Below are 24,487 nucleotides of genomic sequence, written 5' to 3'. Positions count from 1 at the left end.
CAGCCCAGCTTGGGTAGGGGGAAAGGCTTGCCAGAGGGAGGGTCAGTAGGCTGGTCACCGAGGGGTCAGTGTGAGTGCCTGGCATGGACCCAATGAGCGATGAACAGACTAGACTCAGGTGATAGGACTGCACCTGGGGGGTACCGCAGGCACAGCTAAGAGTGTGGGGGACTGAACAGGGCCAGCTGGGTGTGCAAAGCTCATGGGAGCCCAGCTCTGGACTGGGACCCTAAAGCAGCAGGCACGACCCTCCAGAGCTGGTGACTCTGTCCTGTATAGCCCTATTATCATCCCATCTGTGCTTTTTCCCTGAATGTCCTGCCCTGGAGCAGCCTGGAAGACAAGTCACTTCTGATCTTGAAGAAATGGTGTCTCTTTGGCACTGGGCTTGGTTTCCTGAATCTCCCTGGCACTTGGCTTACCTTCCTGGGCTGCCTGGGGCTAGGAGGATATGCCAGGGGCCAGCAAGTCCACCTTTTTCCCCCAGGCAACTTGTACCAGTCCTTGGAAGTAGCTGTGGGGTGACTTTCTTACTTACCCAAGCCAAAGGCAGAACTTGGATCCAGATGGGCTCAGGTGTGGCATCCTTGGGCCTAGAGACGTCAGTAGGACCTGCCTGAGAGACTGTTCATCCTCTGCTACCTCCCTAGCTCTTTCTGGCTCTAATAGACAGTGATTGTTTAGATTCCTCTCAAGGATCCTGTGTCATAACTAAGGGGGACGCTGAGTCTCAGGAAGGGAAGTAGTTTTCAAGGACCCATAATAGGAAGCATCAGAGCCAGGGTTTCAGTCCTGTCAGTCACCTGCATTGTCGTACTTATTAAACAGGGGGGACAGCAAGGCTCACTTGATAATTAACTGGCATCCACGCAGATCTTTACTTTTTATGAGGCACTTGCCTATACATTATCTAAGTTAATTCACTCAATCTGACAAGGTAGGTATTAGCCCCATTATACAGATGTGGAAACAGGCTTTCACAAGAAGTGGCTCATCCAGGCCCCATTTCACACAGCAGGGACTAGATGTTCTTAACTGCCATTTTCTATACTCCAGCCTGGTGGGTTCCTCTACCAGAGGCCGGTAGTAGAGGTGGCAGTATGACCTGCCCAGAGGTATGACCTGCCCACCTGCTCGGTGCAACAGGCCTTTCCCATGTGTGCCCAGCACCTCCTCCCCATGTGCGAGAGCGCCTCCACCCCAGCGCTGTCTCGTTGCCCAGATTCCTTGGTTTCAGAGCTCCCATCTCCGAGGGCCACTGCTGAGTATCATATTTCACATGTGCCGCCTTCTCTCTGCGTAGTGCATTTCGGCTTCCTAACAGGTGGCACATCATCCGCTGTGCTCACTGCTATTGCCCCAGGGACTGGTATCAACTCTTGGCACCTTCTAAGTGCTCTGTGGTGTGCTTTTATCTCCATCCCTACTCATCTCCAGGAAGCCACTGTTTCCTCTATTCTAGGCTTTTCTTTTGGGTGAACCTAACCACTCCTGGGCTGTCGAGCGTCTGTCTTTGTGCCTGCCTCATTACAACTTCCTTTAAGTCTGTGTTCCAGGGGTTCCCCCCAACCATGGTGTCCTTCTCCTCTTTGCCTTCCAGACCTTATCTTCAGGCCCTGGAGATGCCCAGGGTCTCCTTGGAGCTTTCCCTACCTCTCTGCTACCTTTTCTCCTAATGCACAGCCTCATCCCATTATCTTGAAAAATAATGCACCTTTTCCTCCCGTTTATCCCCTTCCCACTCTGGTAGATGGTAGAAGCAGTGCCAGTATCATCTAGCAAAAGCCAAATGTATCTTACACGCATTTTTTCATTTCATCTCTAAACAACCCTGTGTGGGGGGATTGCTACCCTCACCTGGGGTCAGGGACACATTTGTACATTAGAAAACTGAAGCTGAGAGAGGTTAGGTGACAGCTGGGCAGGGGAGAGATGGGGGAGGCAGAGCTTCAGACTCTTACCATGCTCAAACAAGTGTAAGAAGCCTAAGAAACTGGTTTCATCAGCCCTGGGGTGCGGCCTCTCTGGCCACTCCAATATCAGATGTTGAGCAAGGAGTTTCCAACGTACTGGCCACCACTCCCAGCCTAGGCTGGGCCCTGGGACTGAGGCTGTGTAGTCTTACTGCTGCAGGCAGCTTGACTTGTGGAAGTACCTGACCAGGGTTCACAGTCTCTGTACCACCAGTCTATACAGGTTTGTCCCTGTGAGACTTTGGCTATTGTGTGGAGCAAAGTAAACAGTCCTCCTAAGCCAGGATATATCTCTTCCTAAAGTATGGGAATTGACTGGCTTGTTTAGTGGGGACAAGCCCTCACTGACATGGCACCGTGGGACTAATGAGGGATTTGGGGCTCAAGTATTTGCCTTATGACTTGGCTCCTATACTCCAAACAGAAGGAAGTGGCTTAACCTCTTTTGGCTTTACCTCACCTGCTTTCCTTTTCTGTGAAATGAGGTTCTAGTCCCTGTCTCGTCAAGTGCTGTAGGACAGCGACGCTCCATATTGACTTGGGGGTAGGGATTGCTTTCTGAATGGTAAGAAAGCTGCGCAGGGCCTTCTTGGCATCTCTCCTCCCGCTGCCTCCCCAAATGGAGGAGCAAATGAGCTGTGTGAAACACATGGAGCCTGGGAACAGCTGTCTCAATTGGCTATTGGGAATCTTTTCTTCAGAGGACCAGTCAGTTTGCTCCAGGGCCTGTCTTGTCTGCATGAGAAAAAGACATTTGTTGGCGGGGGGTAGGGGTGGGAGGGTGGGGATCTATTTCTTCACAGGCAGGGAAACTTGTGTTTATGGGAGAGAAGAGAATACAGTGGCAGGGCTGGCAGGGCTGTTATGGCCTCCTGTCTTCCTGCGGGTAGTGCAGTCTAACTTGGGCATCTAGGCCTTTGCTGCCTCTCAGCTTATGGAATTGTTCAGCCATGGAGGAAGCCAGGTTTTGCAGAGCTGTGAGCACCCAAATGAGTTAGGTACCAGCCCTGGCACCCATGAATCCCTGGCAGAGGGGGTGGTTGAGTAAACAGATCTGGGCTGTTCAATGGGCCTGGTGCTGTGGGAGAGTGCAGAGAGTGTGGGTGTGCCCAGGCAAAGGAGCAGATTGGCACTGGGACTTGGCTGGATGCTGAGGCTCCTGCCACCCCACCCAGAAGTCAGGCTGGGTGTGAAAGTGGTGGCATCTGATTGCAGCACTGGCATTCCACCAGCTTCTACTGGACCCCTCCTAGCCATCGCCTAGGTACCAGAAGTGCTGATGGCTTGGGAAGGGCTGGCAGTGGGCTGGCAGTGGCCTGCGGGTGCCCAACCAAACCCTCTCTTACTGGCTGCTCAGGAGACTAACCCAGAGCTGCTACAGAATCATGAGAAATGTGTCTCAAATACAGTACTTAGCTAGGAGTCCTGGGGAGGGCGGGCCCCAGAAATCATAAAGTTTATCCTTTTTGCCACCATTTTTAGATGGGACAGCCCAGAGAGGTGTAGTGACTTGGTCAAGTTGACACAGGAGTCATTGACAGAGCTGGGACCAGAACTCTAAGGGACTGCTGCACTTCATCTTGTGCCCAGGATGCCTGCCCCTGGCCCACTCCTTTAAAGGACAACAGGGCATTTGTTTCCCCTGTCTGTCCCCGGTTCCCCCAGGTTCATTGTGGAGACAAGAGAGAAGGAATGTGGGGGGACTTGTGGCATAGGAACAGACACAGGTCTGAAAGTTGGGCCTGAATTGAGTCTAACTGCCTCTGCTTGGCTGAGTAGCCTTGCTCATGTATCACCAATAAATGGGGCTGTGATGCCAAAGTCACAGGCATTCCAGTGCCTGTGCAAGTGCTTTGGAGGCCTCAAAGCTGTATGGTCCTCTTGGGCAGGGACCTCCTTTTCCCCTCACTCAGAAAATCTTTCGGAGTGCCTGCTGTGGCCTTGGCCCTGGCAGGGCACTGGCGACCTGGATGCAGCTTGGACCCAAGTCTGGACCTCAGGCAGTTTCCAGTCTGCTGTGAGAACCACCTTGTGATGGGCGGTTAGCTCCTCCCTTGTGCTGGTCTCTCCTGACGTCATCTTCAGGCAGAAAATTCTCCCTGGTGTAGCAAGATAGCACCTGACTGATGCAGGCTTGCATGGTCCTTCATGTTCCGAAGGCTTTCTGGAGGACATGGTGCCCTCTGCAGGGTCTGAAGGATGTGCTACTTCATCTCATGGTCAGGGATTCATCAGGTGGACAGAGCAGGGAGAGACCTTCTAAGCAGGACAGCTGTGACTCAGTCTCTCTGCGGCCTACTGGGGGTTGCCATTGGAAGCTGGGGCGCTGCATTCATGAACAGGCCAGCTGCTGGGCTGGCTCTGTGACCAGCCAGGTGGGGATTGTGGGAGTGGGCCTGGCAGAGCCCTCCTCCCATATGTCCACCAGGAGGCTTTCTCAATTGTGTCAGTGGGGTTTGTCACCAATAAAGAATTTCTGTATTCCTCCCTCGAACCAGAGGGCCACCCTCCAACTGCAGTTCGCTGTCCCCACAACAGGGGCTAAATAAGATGACTCCCTGGCTTTGAATTAAGCACTCCTCCAGCCGTTTGCTATAGAGGTCCTGTTTGCAGCAGGCAGCAGGAAGCCGTGAGATGTCTGATGCTGTCTGTGACTTTTATTTCTTGCCCAGTAGAAGGTAGAAGCTCCTACCTCTCCCTTACCCCAATCTTGCTGTACCTGAATCTTTGCACTTAAAGTTGTGTTTCTCACATTTAATCACCTGGGGTCTTGTCAAAATATACATTTGCCTCAGTGGATCTGCCCATTTCTAACCAGCTCAAGGGCGATCAGACCAGTTCCCAGGCCATGCTTTGGATAGCAAAGTGCTAGAGTACCTTTCATCTAATCTGCTCCAGATGCAGCGGGGACTCACCTTCCCATGACCCGCTACTGCGGCCTTGGCTCCTGCATCACTTCATCCTGCACAGCTTGGGAGGTAGAGCCTGCTGCCGACCCACTTTGAATTGGGCATTCAGACCCATGCTTGGGGCTCCTTCCTTCCTGCGTGTACTTACCCAGGCCTCTCTTCACATGTAGGCCATAGTGAAAGGCCCTCAAAGATATCTGGCTATGTATGACTAAGTCATTTGTCCAGGCCCCCCTGCTGGGCAGGTGCATCAGACCCTGAGCATGGCCCGCTCCTGGACTTGCTGGGTCTCATGGGCTGAACCCTTTGCACACAGCAGCTGCTATGAGGAGTGAAGGTGGTGCCCTGGGCTGGACCAGGAGTCCTGGGTTCACATTTTGCCATTGACTAGCTAGATAAATTCAGGACAGTCAGTGTCCCTATCTGAGCTTCAATCTTCATGCGGCTATCCTAATAACCTTACAGGGCCCTTCAGCCCCAGGAAATAGGATGTTGGACAAATCTGGAGGTGGGAAGGGCCTATGATGGTAGAATTTTTATAAAGGGGGAAAGGAGCAATGCTAAGCGAAACCTCTGGAATGGCTCTGAGGTCCACCCTCTTCTTTGCTACTGTGACTTACATACTGTGAGCTCTATCCCAGTTGTACCTGTGGAATATTAGATGCTACTGAGCATCTACTATGTGCCATGCAATAGCAGGCAGTCCGTGTTCTTGCTTGGGGTCACAAACTGACTGGAACCAAGGATCTGACACTGCTGTATCAAACCCCTTTCTCCGGTCCATCAGAATAGGTAAAGGGGGAGGACTGCTGTGTCCACTCTGAGACCTGGCATTTCCTACCTGCCTCCTAAAAGTCAAAGCACCTGTTAGCTTTCAGCTGAGTAGAGGTATATCCCTTTGCAAACTGTCCTGTGAGTTTGTTGCTCGATGGATTATGATGGAAAGCAAAGCCTTGAGTGTAAGTCTCTAAAGCCCTCTTTCCCCACCCCCAGCTCGTAGGCCAGGGTGAAAGGTCATGAGATCCTCAAGGACAAGATTGTGGCTGAGTCATCTGTGCTGGGCCTTGCACAGTGGGTAGTGGGCGGGAATGTTAGGCAGTACACAATAGGCACCCAGTGGAGATGTGCTGAGCAAAGGGAATGTGGCTGGACTCCACAGAAGAGAAGCATGGGGTGGCCCCTGCTTTAGTAAGCACTGGAGGGAGTGGACGTGGATCAGGAACTTCTCTCATGCTCCATCCCAGCACTGCCTTCTGCAGGCACCAGGCTTCCCGGCCCTACTGCACATCAGCTGCTGGAGTTCAGGGAATATCCTGGGGGCACAGCCACACAGCCAATTAAGTGGGTGCATTTTGTTCTAACTTCCAGGCTTGGCACTTGCTTGGTAGCAAACATAATTGCAGCCCTCTGTGTCCTCCAAGCTACCTGAAGCTGTCTGCCCACTGGGTCCCTTAGGGAAGCAAAGGCTCCCACCTTGCTCCTGTCTGGGTCCCAAGCTTTGGGTAGAGATGAGGCTGAACATATTTCTGCAAGTAGAAGTAGTGTGAGATTGGTGGGACTGGGGACAGGAGCAAGAGGCTCAACTCCTTGGAAAAAGGTATCAGTCCTGGGGACAAAGGGGGCAGAGCAGGGACTGAAGATGCTCAAAGTACACTTGGAGAAAAAAAAAAAAAAGCATTGGAAATTGGATGTTGAACCTCTGTCCTTGGCCTCACAGACACTGATAGCAAAAATTAAATATTTGTGCTAGCTCCTGATAAAGCAGGAGGCCAGGAGTTTAGGGCAGAGGGAAGGGACAAGAACTGGCCTTTCTGGAAGGCTCCTCAAGACCCAGCTCTTGGTCAGCCTCTTCAGATACTGCATTGGTCTCCAAATGACCCGAAGAGGGAGACACCATTTCCACTGTGTGCATACAGAGACTGTGGTGCAGGAAACATGTAAACAGCCATGTTAACAAAGTCATTCGGTTTCAGGGTGAGGATCCAAACTCAGATGGGCCTGGGCACTTGCCTCACATCTAGGAAGGCACCTGTGGGAGTTGGGTTGGCTTTGGGGCCCCTGAGGCTCGATGGAAGGGTGGCAGTAGCCTGATACCCCCCTGTGCTGCAGGTACTGGATCCAGCATCCTCTCCGCCCTTCAGGATCTCTTCTCTGTCACCTGGCTGAACAGATCCAAGGTGGAAAAGCAGCTGCAGGTCATCTCAGTACTACAATGGGTCCTGTCCTTCCTTGTGCTGGGTAAGTGAGCTGGGGGCAGGGGTGGATAGAACAGAGGGAGGCAGGCAGGGCCAGGGCCCCCACAGAGGTCAGAGCAGGAGCACCCTCTCCACAGCCTCCTCTTACTCCCATCTTTTGGGTCTGTGGTCAAGTGTTCCGCCCCTCGGGATGCAGGAGTGGTACGGTCTCATTTTACAGATGGAAAACCCCAAGTCTGAGAGAGGTAGGTAACTTGCCCGAAATCACTTGAATCCAGGTCTGTAAGACCCCAGAGCCTGTGCCTTTCCCACAATGCTACTCTGCCCACCAACAAACATTTTCTGGCAAGTATGTTGCTTTACATTTCGGTGTTATGTTGCCGAACAAGCTCTGTGACCTTCTACAGAGCGTATACTTGAGTTCTATGAACATTAGCTTGCTCCTTTTGAATATGAGAACATGCCGCCTGTTTCACGTGGCTTTTGTGGAAACCATGAGAATTGAAAATAAAGAATGAGCACGTGCATAAGGGCCTGGCCTTGAGGGTCCCCATCACAGAGGATCTGCTGTGAGGAGGTGTCACCCACCTGTGCTGGACACAGCTGCTACCCTCAGCCTTTCAAAATGGGCACATCAGCGGGAGGGTTGCTGCCTCTGCAGTCCGGCAAGGGCCCCCTGCCATCTAGGCCAGGGTCAGGACAGCACAGATTGTCTAGGTCGAGAGCAGGCCCCCGCTCTCCTGGAAGCCTCTCCTCCCCGCTCAGCATGTCAGTTTAGACAGACTTGCTGCAGGGCCTCAGCTGTGTCCCAGTGCCTGAGAACAAGGGCCTCTGGGCACCTCACTCTTCAGGGACGGCCAGGCTAGTGGGGGTGATCAGAGCTGGCGTGTCAGTGCCAAGCAGCTGTCCTTGCAGGGCACAGGGATGCGACAAACCCTGCAGTGCACCAGGCTCTTGATATGTCTATTCTCAAATCTCAGATCCCCGCTTCAGAGGTGAGGAAATGGAAACTCGCAGAGGTTCCGTGACCATCTCTTGAGATTGTGATGCAGCAGTGGGGTTTGAGTGGAAGCCCAGTGCACTCTCCAAGGGGCCCTCCTTACCAGGGAGCCCAGAATGAGTAGGTCTGGCCTGAAACAGCCAGTCTTTACCTTTAGGTCCAAGAGTGGGCTCTGGGGAAGTCCTTGAACCCCTAAAATTAGATGTAAAACTATATGCAAGACTGTGCACAGTTTTGTGGGAAGAAGGGCTACAGCAGTCCTTATATTCTTCTCTTTTTTTTTTTGTCTTTTTGAGACAGGATCTCGTTATGCAGGTCAGGCTGGCCTTGAGCTCACTTCGTAGCCCACCTGTGCTGGACACAGGCTGGTCTCGAACTCTCAATGGTCCTCCTGCCTCAGTCTCCTGAATACTGGGATTACAGGCTTGTGCCACCACGCCCAATAAGTCCTTATATTCTTATAGGCACATATGGCTTCAGAAAAGATACTGGTAGCCAGGCATGGTGGCACATGTCTACAGCACTTACGAGGTGGAGGGAGGAGGATCGCTATGAGCTCGAGGCCAGCTTGGGCTACACTGTGAGTTCAAGACCAGCCTGAACTACACAGTGAGACCCATCTCAAATCACCCCCCCCCCAAAAAAAAAACCAAACAAACAGAAAAAATACTGACTTGGGAAACAGAAAATTAAACTAAATTTTAAAAATTAAATTAAACCCTGAGCTTGATTTGCGTTTGGCCACTTATTAGAATCCTGGAGTAGAGAGCCCTGTGTAACCTCTCCTCATTGAGATAGAGAACGGGCCTACTGGGGACAAGGCCTTTGCTCACGGCCATATGAAAAGAAAGTAGAGGGATCGGATCAGGAACCTGGGGCTGAGGACGTGGTGGTGATGTTAATAATCACACATACTCAGGGCAGGAGGGGCAGGAGGATCACAAGTTTGAGACCAGCCTGGGGCGATGTAGCAAGACCTCTTCTCAAAACGGTAAAAAAATAACAAAGGGCTTGGGTTGTAGCTCAGAAATCCAAGTTCAATCTCCAGTACTGAAAAGAAAAAAATAAGGGACACGGGACCTCAACCTCTGAGACCCCTGCCCCTGCTACACCAGCTTCTTTGTCCCCACTTGCACACAGAAGCCACGACTCTGCTTGCATTAGTGGGTCAGGGCTTGGTTCTGGGGGCACTGAGCAGCTTGTAGAATCCTGGCCCACGCAGTATGCAATCCTAGCCCAAGCTGCAGGTTAACAATGGATCAGGCCCAGCCACAGCCCAGAAACCTGCCCAGCCTGTCTTCTCAGCCTCATAGGTGGGAGCTGGGCCTGCTTGGATGGGCAGGTCTGCTAAGCTGCTGCTAATTACTACCTTGAGTAGCCCAGCCAGTCCCTCCCATTGCATCCCACACCTGCTCTCAGAGGCTCACCAGGTATTGCGAAGGCTACTGTGGCTCAACCAGGAGTTTTACCATTTTTGTGCCATGGATCCCTTGGGTATTCTGGTGAAGGCTGCAGACCTTCTCAGTGTTTTTAAACATATAATACAGGGACTGGGGATTTAGCTCAGCGGCAAAGCGCCTGCCTGGCAAGCACAAGGTCGTGAGTTCAATTCCTGGTACCAGAAGAAAAAAAAAAAAACAAAAAACAAATAAACAAACATATAATACAAAGTATAGTGTGTTTCAAAGGAAACCAATGATGTTAGAATATAAATATCTACACATTAGAAAACCCAGTTAGGTACATAGGAAAACATGTATTTTCTTTGATGGTCACATTGTTAGAAAAAGACTTAGCAGCAGGTGTAATAATTACTGTGATTCTTAATTAGTGATTAAAAGAAATGATTTTTCAAGGTATCTGGAACTGAAATGTGCTGTGAAAATATCTTTGTTATCTACGGAGTCCTGTCAACAGCCACTGCTAATATTTCTGTGGTTTGTTGTATTTGTAAGTGAAGGAAATGCTAAATCTCTATAAGAGATGTGTGAAAATTTAGGTTTCACTTGTTGTCCCAACCAAGTCCACAGACACTGTGTGCCAGGTGGTGTGCTAAGTTCAAGCATCGGCTCAGTCTTTTCTTCCTAACACCCTGGATGGAAGCAGAGGGTCAGGCCCGGGACCTGGCCAGTACATGGCAGGGCCAGGTCTCGGGGTCTGCTTGGTCCCTTCACTGGTTCACCACTGCCTGCCCTGCCCCTGAGTGTGCACAGACCAGCCTGTGCCGTGGGCCTGGGCAGCAGTGTGTTACAACCTGAGCTGCTCTGTGGGTCAAGTTGGCATGCAGGGAGGGGGTGATGGGCAGAGGCGGTCCCGAGCCTTCCCCGTGCGGAGCAAGCAGGGGCTTTCGAGCACACTGCTTATATGGCCCTGGGGGCACGGGTTCCCACTGCAGCCCAACAGCCTGTGAGGGTGAACAGGAGCAGCCTATGGTTGAGAGAACAAGGCCCAGGCTCTGAGAAAGGAAAATCCCTTGGTTGGTTTAGTTCACTCTTATGCTCAATAAACCTGTGCAGTGTTAGTAGCTGAGGAGATTAATATGATCTGGTTTCAGCCCTAAGGACGGGGCTGTCTGCTGGAGGGAGTCTAACAGGAAAGATGCCCCGTGCTGACCGCCTGCTGATAGAGGCCAGGGGTAGCATGCAATCTCCGGCCCCCGTTAGTTCTTTTCTCTTCCCTGCAGGCTGCCTTAGCAGTGTGTCAGGATGCCTTTCTCAGAGCTACCAGCCCTCCAAGCAGCAGGCCCTGGGCTCAGGCCTCCTGGCCTGTCCGCTCCTCAGCAGGGCTTGGGACTTGCTGGCAGCTAAATCTCCAGGCTGCTCATAACCTAATCTGAACCGCACAGCCTGCCCAGGCTCACCTGGTGTATCACCAAGGCTTTGCAAGAGCTTGGATCCCTGTGGAGTCTTGGGCGAGGGGGGCCCTTTCCCAGGCCTGGGGAAGGGACCTGAGCTGGCTGCTAAACAACACAACTCTGTAAGCAGTCTCGGCATAGACATGGCTTTTTGCCCAGCCGCCTTCAGGACTCGCCGGGCTAAGCATCTCTTCAGCCATCTCTGGGGCTGGGACTTTGAGCCTGAGGTGCCTAGCTCAGTGCCATAGGACACTGGCAAGAGGGAGCCGGAGGCCCAGAGCCTGACCTGCGGCCATCTGGCTCCCCCAGGAGTGGCCTGCAGTGCCATCCTCATGTACACGTTCTGCACTGACTGCTGGCTCATTGCTGTGCTCTACTTCACCTGGCTGGCCTTCGACTGGAACACGCCCAAGAAAGGTGAGCGGCCCGGGTGGGGTCTCCCTGTCAGTGAGAGGTTACACGGCAATCGGAGATCACGTGACAGGAGGGATGCAAGGGAAGGGGCGGGCAGGAGGGGCAGAGGAGCAGCCTGGGTGGGCTGAGAGTTTCCTACCTCAGGGCTGCAGACCAGCTCTGTCTGGGCGGCCTTGCCCAAGTGTGCCCCAGCCCTACCTCTTCCCAACGCTGTGTTTTGTTCCCTGGAAGGTGGCAGGAGATCGCAATGGGTACGAAACTGGGCTGTGTGGCGCTACTTTAGAGACTACTTTCCCATCCAGGTAAAGATTTGGGTTGTTATTTTGGGAGGCTAGGGATGGGTGGAATCTGAGTCCAGGCCCTATCCTTCCTATGCACAGTAATTCCATGTATGAATTGAACTATGTGGGATCTCCCACTATGAGTAATTCATACTATACCTTCTATTGTGCAGAATTTGGTAACATATAATCCCATAAACTGGGTAAGGGAAAAAGTTAAGACTTGGGGGAAAATACTAGTATTTCAGCCTTAATGGGAAAGCTGCTGCTTCAGTTCACTTTTAGCTCTGAGCTTCCTGGCAGCCAAGGCAAAAAGAGAAACATAGTCATTGGCTTCTAGTTTGGGAGAAGGAAGAAACTTACTAGTTCTTCCTAGTTCTTCCTAGTTCTTTGGGAAACAAAAAATTCTAGCCTTTGGATTTAAAGATCATTCATCTACTGAGAACCTCAGTGACGTAAGGAGTAGGTATAATAGCATATATTATTGTCATTGTTTATCTGAATATTAAGGATATAACTTAGGGGCTGGGGATTTAGCTCAGCAGCACAGTGCCTGCCCAGCAAGCACAAGGTTGTGAGTTCAATCCCTGGTACCAGAAAAAACCAAAACCAAAAAAAAAAAAAAAGGATATAACTTAAAATGGAGGTGATTTATCAAGAGCAATACTATAGTAGTCTAAGTTCATCTGGGCTGAACCAGGGGTAGGTGTGAAGGACTTTGTTTCCCTCCAGATATCTTATAGAACGATCATCTCTCAGCCAGTTGCTGGGGCCATAGTCATAAGAATAAGGGCCCAGGCCACTTTCTGAGTAGTGGAAGAAGGGTAAGACAAGGGGAGCTGAAGTGGCTGGGGAAAGATCCAGGAAGGATGTGCCTCGAGCTGTCTTCCCTGGAGATGGGGAGACAGAGCATTGGCCCAGAGCTGGAGAAAAATCTGGGGGAGAGGAACTGGTGAGGAGGAGAAGGGAGAGGGAGAATCCATCCCCAAGGTGTCTTTTAAGCCTCACTGCATCCTGGAAGGTAGGCTTTCCCTCTGTCCCCTTTTTATAGAAGAGACACTGAGAGTCAGAGCACCAAGCTGCATGAAGCTAGTGAGCAGTTGGCTGCAATTTCCATTGCTGACCTGCCCCAAAACCTAGCTCTTCCCACCACAGGCAGGGCTGGAGATAATGGGGAGTCAGCGGGGATCATTGCTTCCCACAGGCTGGGAGGATGGAGACAGGGACAGCCTGACATGCCCCTGGGAGCGAGGGGGACACTGTCCCCTCCAGGACATTCTCCCCCTAAGAAGCAAGTATGGACCAAGGTGATCACAGGATTTCCTTCCTGCTGTACCACTGACTGCCCAGGGGTCCCCCCCTGTTGTTCTGAGCACCGGTCTTCCCTGGGGCAGACCCCAGGCACCTCAGAAGTGCAATGACGGTTCCATCCGGCCCCTGCCAGCTCTGCACACTGGGCTGGCTGCTGAGGCAGAGCCATCTGGCCCTGATGCATGTGGGCTGCACTGGAGGATTGCAGATTAATTCTAGCAGAATCCTGAAGGTTTCCCCAAGGGGAAAAGCCTGTCCTACTGGTTCACTCAGCACCTAGCCAGGCACACCCTAGCTCCTGCTTCAGCCTGGCAAAGGGCAGGGGGCAGAAGAGGGAGGCAGCATGTGAGGGTGAAAGTATTCTGTGCGTGATGCAAGGTGGCAGCGTTTGCTGGTGTGAGTCAGCCCCTGGGACATGCTGGCCTGCTGCCTGGGCTAGGTGGCCCAATAGCCCAGCCTTGCTTCATACCATGCAGTCTTGTGGGGGCGGCCCAGGCCCAGCTCGTTCTGCCCACCCACTACCCTTCCCAGGACTGTCCTGCTCCTTGGGGTCAGGGTTCCCTTCCCTCCCTTGCCTGACCCTCACTTCTCGATCTGCAAACAATTTGAGGCTGTTATTGCTGGAAGGCTACTGCATCACAGGACCCAACCTTTCCTTCTTGGAAGTGAGGACACCGAGTCCCAAAGAGGGATGAGGACTTGCCCAGGTGGCACAGCAGGTCCATGGCAGCAGTAATACTGGCACCCAGTCTTCCTGAACTGGATCCTGATTTGTTCTTTGTGATTTCCTGCTGCCTGTTTCTCTGCAAGATTTAATCACCACATTGCCCCATTGGATGGATTCCTACTTCCTGGGCTTCCTTCTTCCGCCTTTGCTGGAGACCTGGCTCTTAGTTCCTGCTCTGTCACTCTTTCTACTGACCTACCAGTTGCTCCCTGCCCAGCACTGGGCTTATGCCTGCTTGGGGACACAGAAAGATCGGTCCTGGCCCCTGCCATTGGGATGGGCTCCCTGTCTAATAAATCCTGCTTGACTTTGTCACTTTCTGAACAGACCGAGACTTATTTCCCTCATCTGCAAAATGGAACTGTCATATGATAGAAAGATTATAGTACAAATTATATATTATATATTATGCCTATAAATTATATATTATATGTAGGTTAAAGGTTATATTAATCTTAATTAAAGATTATAATCTCAAAATTATAGCTGAGATGAACAACTGTGGAATGTGTTCTGTGGCCTCTTTCCCACCCCAGGGACTAGGTCTGGTGATCTCTCTTACCACTGTGGCCTTGTCTTCAGGAAGCTTCCTGGAGACTGTAGTCCCCTCCACCCAGAACAGGATGAGCTGATGACCATCGATCAGCCCCGAGACAGGCGGGTGTCCTTCACCTGATCGCCATCTTCCAAAAGAGCCCAAACAAGCCCCTTGTCCTCATCACATCTCAGTTCCAAGAGGTCAGCTGTGAGCTGGAGCTGCAGGGCATGTGCATGCTGGACACCAGGACCAAAGCCAAGCTAGGGCCCTGTAGGCGGGAATGTTGAGCCCTAGCCTGAGGCCCATGCGGGATTCTGCATCTGCCCCTGGGGGCTTCAGGTTCCCCTCTGTGGGGAGAGAAATTGGCCTTATTGATTAATGTCAGGTCTGACACTCTGTAGGGTTCTGTGTGACCCTCCTGTCCTACCCCTTTTTCCTGGTCTCCTGCCACTGATTATGTAATGAGGATCTCCAGTCTCCGCCTGCACCTACCCACCCCTCCTCACTCCCTCTTGGCAAGCTCTGTGTTTTTTGACACCAGATCAGCTCAGCTGGTCCAGAGAGCATCCCTTCTCCTGGCAGAAATGGGGCTCAAGGGTCAGCAACAGCCACCAGGACAACTGGCTCCCTGGAAGAGGAGTGGACAGTGTCCTGTGTCACCTCTCCCTAGAGTATAGGCAGGACCTTTGGAAAGGAGACTAAGAAAGACTCTGATCTTAGAATCTCTGTCTACCCAGCTGCCTCATTTCATAGATGGCCAGGCCAAGGCCCAGAGAGGATGGAATATGCCAGGGTCACAAAGCAAGTCCATAGCAGGCCTGGTATAGGAGCCAGAATTGCCTGCCCCAGGGCCATGCTCTTACCATCCTGTTCCTGCACTCCTCTGCCACCATGCACTGCTCTGTAAGCTGGGGTGAGTCTCAGTCTTCTCTGGGCCTGAATATCTTCCTCTGTATGGGGCTGGCATAGGACAAGCACATCTGAGCACTTTTCCTGGCCTAGAAGGCACAGAGTGAGGAGTGCCCTGCCAGGAATGTGTCCCAGGCTCATGTTGGCAGCAGACCTGGCCTGGGCACCCTGTGTGTCTGGTTCTTTGCCATGAGAAACAGTCAGGGGACATGAAAACCTTCAGCAGCCATGTCCTTTCTCTTCCTCTTCAGAGTGGACATTCTGTCCAGCACTCGGGGAAGGGGATCGTGACACGAGGGCAGATTACAGCTGCATTGGGTACCTCCGTTTTTCTGGGTATTGCAGCAAGGGCTATTAACCGGCACTGTGCCCAGATTCATTTAACCTCATGTCCCATCAGAACCTTGGGGAAGGAGGAAATGATTTAAGGAGCTAGCTAGGCTCCCACCAGGTGACACGTCACCATCACAGTGGAAAAGGGTGGTTTTGTGCAGCTGATTGCCCTTGTCTAGGTGTAGAGAGGATTTGCCATGAGCTCCTCTGAGGAACAGCAGCTCCTTTCTCTAGACCCCGGCTCTACCTTGCCATCCAAGGAGGGTCTGGCTCTTCAGGCCTCCGCCACCCATTCTGTGCCTTGGGCTCCAGGTTGTCGGGACCCTGGGTTTGGCCAGCAGCTCAGGAGCGAGTTTACAGCCTGGACCTGGCTGCCTCAGCTCAATGCTTCCTCAGTGCCTGCCTTTTCTGTGGAAACTGGGCCAAGTCCTTTGAATCCTGGCTTTACTGAGAGCCAGCTATGTAGGCAGAACCCACATGGCAGTCTTGTAGAGCTATGGTGAACACGGACTCCATTTAGACCCCCCACACGCTACCTTCTAGTCGTGGATTAGCCTGGTGCTGCTCCCCAGTTATTGATGAGCAGCTGGGAGCTGGGTGGGTTTTCAAGCAGCTTTAATCTTCTTGCCGAAGGCGCAGTGGGAAGGAGTGCCATTGTCCCACACAACAGGTGACATTAGGGAATCTTGCTCATACACTGCAGCTCCAGAACTGGAAATGGTGCCAGCCACCCCTGTTCTATCCTCTTCAGGTCCCATCGCCTGAAGATTGTTCTCTGAGGCCATCACTAGCACCCCCAGTCCCCAAACTGAGCTCGAGGGCCCTCAGCCAGGAGGTCCCCAAGTCTGGAGTTACGGAAAATGTGGGCTTTCGATATTCTGCCAGGAGCTGGGGACTGTGCTTCCAGCTGGCGTGAGTGCAGGAAAGGGACGCTGTTAAGTGCTCAGGTGGGAATGTTAACGGTGTCACCTCCCTAGGAGGGGCAGCCAAAAAGACTGACACGTTCATACCCTTTGACTCAGGAATCCTATTTCTGGAAGTTTATCTCATGAAAACCATCAGATATGTGGACCGAGATAAGGTATTTGTTGATGTATTATTTCTAAGAGGGTAAATCTGTACACTTGTAACATCCATTAATCAGAAGCTGAGTCATACCTGTGCCATAGAAGGATAATGCCACCCTGAGCAGATGCAGAATGGGGGATTTTAATAAGGATAAATAACGAGGATACATTTGGTAGAAAATGATACTAAATGGTGTCAGCTTTGCAGCCTCAAGTTCACATTTTTTAAAAAGGCCCTGTGTACACTTAAGTAGGAATAAGACCTTGTGCCTCAGAGTGGTTTTCTGGATGGAGGTGTAGCAGATGCTTTTGATTTTCTTTGTACTTTCCTAAAATTAAAAAATTCCCTGAGTATTTATCCTTTTTCTAATTAGAAGTGATATTTTAGGAACAGAACACCCTTACTCTCTCTTCCTCTCAGCACCCTCTGCCCTCATCCTATGCCTTGGAATGGTAAGCAGGTGTCTCATGCTCAGTGCCTGGCTGCTCGTGGTTTAGGCACACTTTGCACCTCCCCACCTTCTGCACCCCCAACCTCAGGCCAGGTGTGGGGCCCTGAGAGAGCCAGTCAGCTTGGGAGCATCCCAGGACAGCTTTGCTGGTAGGCCATAGGTCAGACCATGGGCTGTTACGGCGCTACTGCTCACCACCCCGCCTCACACACACCTGCTGGCTAGCACAAGGGCCGACATCTGCCCTGTCCTGTCTTTCCTGCCCCCAGACTTGAGCTGGGCCTGGCTGCCTGGCAGGAAGTTTCCATTCAGCCCAACTGCACTGGACTTCCCCGGGCCAGAGGAGTAGGAGGTGGGCTGCAGAGTTTCTTGTGATTCCTTCCATGAGCTGTTGAGTAGAGGCCAGACAGCCCTTACCTCCAAGGAGCTCCTTGTGTGGGGAGACTGACAGTAGAGACGGCACCTGCAGCCAAGACCCAGCTTGCCAAACTAAGGACCATGGACTTCACCCTGACAGAGGCTGGATACCCCTCTTTAGTTGAGCATGATGCACTGGACTTGGACCTAAAGGGTGAGGGCAGGAGGCTGGGTGAATGTGAATAAGTGGACCAGGTGTATGTTTGGCTGGGAATAAGGGGACTGAGGGAGAATGGCTCCCCTCTCCCAGGGACTCACAGGTCAAAGGGTAGCTGCCAACTGCTGGCACTGCGGCCTCAGTGGTGCTAACCTAAGGTCAGCAGGGAGAGTCCCTGCAGTCTTGTGGGCCCAGAGCCCCAGGGGACATGGCATAGCCACCTTCAAGCATGCCCTAGTAGCCCTCTCCTGGCTAGCTGCTCTGACCCAAGGCTTTCCTTGCAGCTGGTGAAGACGCACAACTTGCCAACTACCAGGAACTATATCTTTGGCTACCACCCCCATGGCATCATGGGCCTAGGTGCCTTCTGCAACTTCAGCACAGAGGCTACGGAAGTGAGCAAGAAGTTCCCCGGCATAAGGCCCTACCTGGCCACACTGGCTGGCAACTTCCGGATGCCTGTGCTGCGAGAATACCTGATGTCCGGAGGTGAGAGTCCGCCTCTGCCTGCCGTCTGGACAGTGTTGTCAAGGGTGGAGCCTCCCCACTGAACAGAGCAACACAGGGAACTGACATGCCAATTCCCATGCTGGTCCTGTGCAGAGAGGTGCCTCCTGCTGAAGTTGCTGGGTTAGGGCTGAGCAGGAGGCCAGTTCACACTGTCTCCAGGATTCAGCTTGCATAACATCTCCCCTAGGAGATAACATCTCCAGCCCCCTTTCCTAGGCTTCACACTGCCCATTGTACACCCTTGTTGTAGAGGGCACTGTCATTGGCAGCTGCCCATTGACTCACCGGAATCTCCAGCACCTGGCACCAACCTGACTGTCTTGTTTACTTTTCTCTCATTGCTCAGACAAAATACCTGATGCCCAGAATTAAGGAAAGGTTTATTTAGTTCACAGTTTGTGGAAGTTTCAGTCCATACTCGGCTGGCTCCAAGGCAGAGTGGCACATAGCACACGGCAACCTTTTGTGGTGGCAGAAAACAGCAAAAACAACAAGATCAAAAGGGAAGAGTGGCAGCAGGGAGAGCAAGCCTCTTTCCCTCCCTTACATTGTATGCAAACTACCTGCCCCAGGGTGGGTGTAGCTCTCATACCCATAATCCCAGCACTGGACCATGAATCAGTCACAAACTCTAGAAGCCCACCCCGTGATTGCATGAGGCTTTGGGGGGACATCCAGACACAAACCATAACATTGACAAAATAAGGACCTCAGTGAATGTTTGCTGAATAAGAGTTCCCCAGACAGTCTCCTATCACTCTCCCCATTTTACAAATCAGAAAGCTGAGGCTCACAGCTTTGACATGCATAGTTTATACAGGGTCATACAATTTCTAAGGAGGTAGGTTAGGTCTGGGATCCATGTACAGAGTTTTCTGGTTTATGCTTGACTGAGTGCAAAGGGTAGGCAGTGCCTCCGTGAGCACTCCTGACTGTATGTCTTTCCCTCTCCCCCAGGCATCTGCCCTGTCAACCGGGACACCATAGACTACTTGCTGTCGAAGAATGGGAGTGGCAATGCCATCATCATCGTGGTGGGGGGTGCAGCTGAGTCCCTGAGCTCCATGCCTGGCAAGAACGCGGTCACCCTGAAGAACCGCAAAGGCTTTGTGAAACTAGCCCTGCGCCACGGGTAACCCTTCCTACACTCCCTGATACACTCCCTGATACACGCCCCTGCAGTGCTGTCCTCGCCCAGGACAGAGGCACCTCAGCCTCTCGAGGCAGAGCCCAGACTCAGGAAGGCACAGAAGGGGAGGCTGTTGGAACCCAGACTGTACACTGTAGGCCGAGTTTGCCCAGGGGTAGGCAGGTGTCTGAGTAGAGAAAAGATGTGGCCTGTGGCCTCTAGGCCCTTACACTGAGAAGCCAGGCTCACCCGCAGGACTTGGACTACCTGGGGCCAAAATGCACCATGCAGCTAGGAGAGCAGGGGGCCAGGAGGAGGATGGTGTGGCTGGGAACGTGGGGGAAGGCTTGCTGGAGAGGCGACCCTGGGAACAAGCAGAGAGGAACTGGGCAGCTTGGATCTCTGTGACCCTTTCTAGAAAACTAGAGGCACATTTTGTGCTACCATCCGTCCAGCATATTCAGTTTTATAAGCTCACTGCTTCTGCTGTCCCCTTTGATTCCCCAGCAACCCCGCAGATGAGACTGAGAGTCTCCATTTCCCATGGGAGAAGGCTGAGGCTAGGGGACTAGCGGGGGACACGTTGTGAGGTGCAGAGCTAAGCTGCTTATACTCAAGATTCACTGCTTTCCTTCCAGATGTGGGTTCTGAGCAGGTTGAAGGGGGCAGTCCTGCAGTGGTCCATAGGCCAGAGTGGGACGTGTGGCCTAAGCTAGGGAAGGTATTAGGCCACCCTATCAGCCTGGATACATCCCTGAGTGTGCCTTGGAGACAGCAGCCCTCCTCTGTCCACTCAGGACACTAATCATGCTTCACTAGAGGCTGTTCTCTAGAACCAGCCAGGACCCAGCCCTTGGACCTGTCAGATCCACCCAGTCCCTGCTTTCAGGAAAGAAGGAGGCTCAGACAGAGACAACACAGTATGCTGAGGCTGCGACATGGGGCTGACACCAGGGCGGAGTGCAAGCTGGGGCGAGGCGGCCTTCCCAGGGGATGCAGGCCCTGCAAGACGAGGGCAAACATAGCCTCCCAGAGCAGGTGCTCCCCTGTTCACAAGTCACAAGCAGGAGGCAGGGGGCCCCTCAGGATCTGGGTGTGAAGGGACACGTGGCTCTGGTCTGCCCCAAGAGCCGGGGGGCAGCTTGGCTGGTGCCCAGCACCTCTAGGGCTCACAGTGGGAACTGAAGCCAGTGACTGGGGAATGACAGACCTTGGCCTCTCCCTTCCAGAGCTGACCTGGTTCCCATCTACTCCTTTGGGGAGAATGAGGTATACAAGCAGGTGATCTTTGAGGAGGGCTCCTGGGGCCGGTGGGTCCAGAAGAAGTTCCAGAAGTACATCGGCTTTGCCCCATGCATCTTCCATGGCCGAGGCCTCTTCTCCTCTGACACTTGGGGGCTGGTGCCCTACTCCAAGCCCATCACCACTGTTGGTGAGTCCCCAGCCTGCACACCACGGTCTGCCCTGAGCGTGTCAGGATTCCAGTGCTGGCCACCTAGCCCAGATGGCTGTGTTCTTTGCCCTGAGACCCCTGATGTCCTGGGAGCTGGTGGGAGGCAGCAGGGGCATGGGGGTGGGGCGCAAGTGAACAAACAAGACCCACAGGAGTGAGGAAGTCTGCTGGGAACTGTTACAGCAAAGACCACTGAGGCTGTGATTGGGGTGTCTGGGTCCTCTAGGGGGTCACAGTGGGCCCCACTGAGGAAGCAACTGCATTGTTTGCTGATAGGAATTACCCAGCAGAAAAAGAGAGGAAGAGAGCTTCTGTTAGAAATGATAACCTAAGTGAAGTTGCAGAAGCAAGATCAGATAGATTTCTGAGAACAAAGAAAAGAATACAGCTAGAGCATAGACCTACAGTGGCCCTCAGCTGTGTTGTTTTGCATACGTTTGGGACAGTTCAGAGGACTGCGAAGAATTACCTAGCATGAGTGTGTACAGGTGAGTGATAAAGGTCACAAGCCAGAGATCTCACAGGGGCAGGTGGCCCTGGGCAGTGGATTTAAAGGACCAAAGTTCACGCACATACTTCCTGTTATCAGAGGCAGGGGACTGCTTTGTACTTTTAGAGACAAAGCAAGCAGCAAGTAGCAAAGTACTTCCCTGCACAAGTGTAGCTGGAGAGGACAGGGGGCCCTGTGGACAGTGCCATTTTGAGAATGCAGAGCTTCGGGAGTGTGCTTGAGAGAGCAGGTTCAGATTTACATTTTAAAGTGGACTCTGGGAGCTCGGCATGGTGGCACAGGCCTGTAATCCCAGCACTCTGGGAAGCAGAGGCAGAAGGATCACCAGTTTGCAAGGTGAAGCCCAACCTGGGCAACTCAGTGAGACTCTATCTCAAAAGAAATTTAAAAGCTGGGCATGGTCGCACACACCTGTAACCCCAGCACTCAGGCAGGAAGATCACCACAAGTTCAAGGCCAGCCTGAACTATAGTGAGACCCTGTGTCAAAAAACCAGAAAATAAAAACCTGGGAATGTAGGTCAGTTGAAACATCCTCAGAACAAATAAATAAGTGACACCTAGGGCTGCTGGGTAGGAAATATGTTAGCATGGGCAAAATGGAAGCCCTGAGATCAGACCATAGACTTTTGTGGTACCCATGGTCTTAGCCTGAGGGTAAGCAATGGCGCTGGAAGAGAAGTGCATGGATTTGGGAGAAACCTCAGAAATAGCACTGGCGGGGCCTAAAGAAGGATTGGGTTTGGAGATGGTGCAGGACAAGAAACTTAAACAGTGCACACGTGTTAGGAGGGTTGCTGTTGCTGTCCTTTCCCCTTTATTGCCCTTATCACACCTTCAGAGCACATTGTATTCTTCACAGAGCCCTTAGGAAAGCCCTCTGGGGTGTGACAGGCGAGGAAACTAGGTTAAAAGAGGTGAAGCAGCAAGAGCAGAGCAAAAGCAGACACTTACTTAATCCCATGAGTTTCATAGAAATTTCTAGCGGAGTGCAAAGGGCTGCTTTCATCTGCCACTGAGAGGTTTTGTGACCATGGGCAGGTTCCGTCCCATGCTTCCGGCATTCATCTTCTCATCTCTGAGAGAGAACAGGCTAAGAGGAAGTCCTGGCACGTGGCTGGCACAAAGTCACCACCAGTCAGCATCCCCGATGCTCAGGAAGGGGTGCTGTGTGACATTGACTAACCAGCTGCTTCTACCCCTCCCTGCAGTGGGCGAGCCCATCACCATCCCCAAGGTGGAGCACCCGACCCAGCAGGACATTGATCTGTACCACAGCATGTACATGGAGGCGCTGGTGAAGCTCTTTGACAAGCACAAGACCAAGTTTGGCCTCCCGGAGACCGAAGTTCTGGAGGTGAACTGATCCAGCCCTTGGAAGGAACCGGCTACAAAGTGTTTTCTACCGAGTTCTCAAGTGCTTTTTGTTCTGTAAATTTGGAAGCGTCATGGGTGTCTGTGGGTTATTTAAAAGAAATTATAATTTGTTAAACCATTACAATGTTAGGTGTTTTTTAAGAAGGAATAAGTCAATATTTTAAGCTCTTTCACATCTAGTGTGTCCTGTTCCAGGTGGTGGCTAAATATCTGGGCCTTTATGGTTTCTCAACCAAACCCTCCGGTTCCCGTCCTAAAATGACAGAGAAAACTCGGTTCTGGTTACCTGGGGAAAGACGGCCACTAGTGATTCAGGCCAGTTAGATGGTTCATTCTTCGTTCCTAGGCATGAGAGGCAGCGGCCACTTCTACCACCTACGCCTCTATCCCCACCACCCCGTGCTTAACTGAAAGACTTGGCCCCTGTTGCGCAGGGGAAGACAGGGCGGCTACAGCCGTCCCCGCTTTGGAAGGGCAGTGGTGAGCACTTGGAACGCTCCAGCTTGAGTCTCCTCTCTGCCCCCGACCCGACCCTAGCCTGTCAAATCTGAGCCTAGACCAGCTGCCAGTGATAATGTGCTGAGGACAGCGCTGCACAGAGACACGGGCTCGTGGATTCTGCAGCCCTGTGTGTCGCTGGAGTAACTGGCTTTGCTCGGGAAGCTGATCATGTGGACTGCACAGACGCAGCCTTGTCCTGGAGCATGTCCTTCCCGGCGGCCTCGGTTTGCCCGGGCCACACCCCGAGTCTGGTGTAAGGGAAGGCCCCTCTTCTGTTCACAGAAGGGCCTGGCCTTCCGCATAGCACACTGGGTCCAGGACAGGAGGTCCTGAACCCAAACCTCACATATTTGTGCCTTTCTGAGGGGCTTGGAGCCAGGGAGGCAAGCCAGCCCCTCCTCTGTGTGTTTTCTCTCCATTGAGATCATTGTACCATGTCAGACTTTTGTATATTCCTAGACAAATAAACTGAAAAAGAACACGCTGTGCGTGGTTGCTGGGCTCCATCTGCACTCTGCCATGACACCGGGGATGGCCAGGGGGCTGCGGGGCTGCTGGCTGCGCCCTCTGGTGCACTTCTCAATGGCTGTGTCACAAATTACTTCAGAACACGGTGCCTTCAGACATTTTTCTCTCACAGTCTGCTGAGTTGAGAGTTGAGGCTTTGCTGGATCCTCTACTCGGGGGCTGCCAAGGCCCTTCCTATGGTTGATGGCAGGAGTCACTGTCTCACTGGCCGGTAACCAGAGGCTGCGCTTGGTTCCTCGCCGCGTTCATCTTCCCACAGTGCAGCGCAGGTTTCAGCTGCTTCATCAGCGTGAGCAGAAGAGCCAGCGTGCGAAGGGAGGAGCATGTGAGCAGGATGGAAGCCACAGTGCTTTGTAACCTAATCGTGGAAGTGACAGCAGCACCGACGCACCGTTCATTAGATGGGAGGGTCTAGGCCCAGCGCACACTTGAGTGATCGCACAAGGAGGGAACACCAAGAGGCAGATGGGAAGGGCCGCTGTCGTGCTGGGAAGTCCTAGAATGGCTGAGGTCGTGAAGGGTTCTTACGGGTCACCAAAACCACGTTCCCTGCCTGTGACCTCAGCTGTACCAAACAGGAAGGAGCTCTGGCCTGCTGTCCCCCAAGAGCTTACAAGGTCTCACAGGATGCTACCTCTCTGTTCTAAGTACTAAGCACCTGGACCCCTTTCCCAGCGGAAACTGAAGGATTCCTGTGGGAATGCCCATCTTTCTGTCTTTGCCGGTTCTCACCCTCTGTGTTGGAAGCAAGCTGTGAATGGGCTGCAGTGACACACACTGGAGACAGCGGAGGACACCCAGGGAGGTCAGGGCAACAGAAGCACCTTCAGCCCAAGCTAGGGTGCCCCGCCAAGGGGGAGAGCGCCTGAGCTGGGCCTTGAAGGGCAGTTGCAGGTTTGCCAGGGAGGGAGGAGGAGGGCGGGGCTGCAGGTGCTGATCAGA

The 24,487-nt window shown here is 52.6% G+C and overlaps 1 protein-coding gene across 2 annotated transcripts in view; it reads left to right on the top strand.

Annotated features, from left to right (window-relative positions):
• Dgat2 (diacylglycerol O-acyltransferase 2) overlaps window positions 1-23,498 on the top strand; it is a 29,947-nt gene extending 6,449 nt beyond the window's left edge. For both annotated transcript variants that reach the window (XM_005379877.2, XM_005379878.2), the window contains exons 2-8: window positions 6,992-7,120; window positions 11,241-11,348; window positions 11,577-11,647; window positions 17,822-18,026; window positions 19,005-19,179; window positions 20,406-20,608; window positions 22,351-23,498. In XM_005379877.2, the coding sequence (XP_005379934.1) occupies window positions 6,992-7,120; window positions 11,241-11,348; window positions 11,577-11,647; window positions 17,822-18,026; window positions 19,005-19,179; window positions 20,406-20,608; window positions 22,351-22,505 (1,046 nt within the window). In that variant the 3' untranslated portion in view covers window positions 22,506-23,498. The remainder of the gene's footprint in view (window positions 1-6,991; window positions 7,121-11,240; window positions 11,349-11,576; window positions 11,648-17,821; window positions 18,027-19,004; window positions 19,180-20,405; window positions 20,609-22,350) is intronic.
• The last annotated feature ends 989 nt before the right edge of the window (window positions 23,499-24,487 follow it).

This window comes from Chinchilla lanigera, unplaced genomic scaffold, assembly GCF_000276665.1.
Source record: "Chinchilla lanigera isolate Chin_1 unplaced genomic scaffold, ChiLan1.0 scaffold00013, whole genome shotgun sequence".
Lineage (NCBI taxonomy): Eukaryota > Metazoa > Chordata > Mammalia > Rodentia > Chinchillidae > Chinchilla > Chinchilla lanigera.
This window is presented reverse-complemented; position numbering and strand designations above follow the sequence as displayed.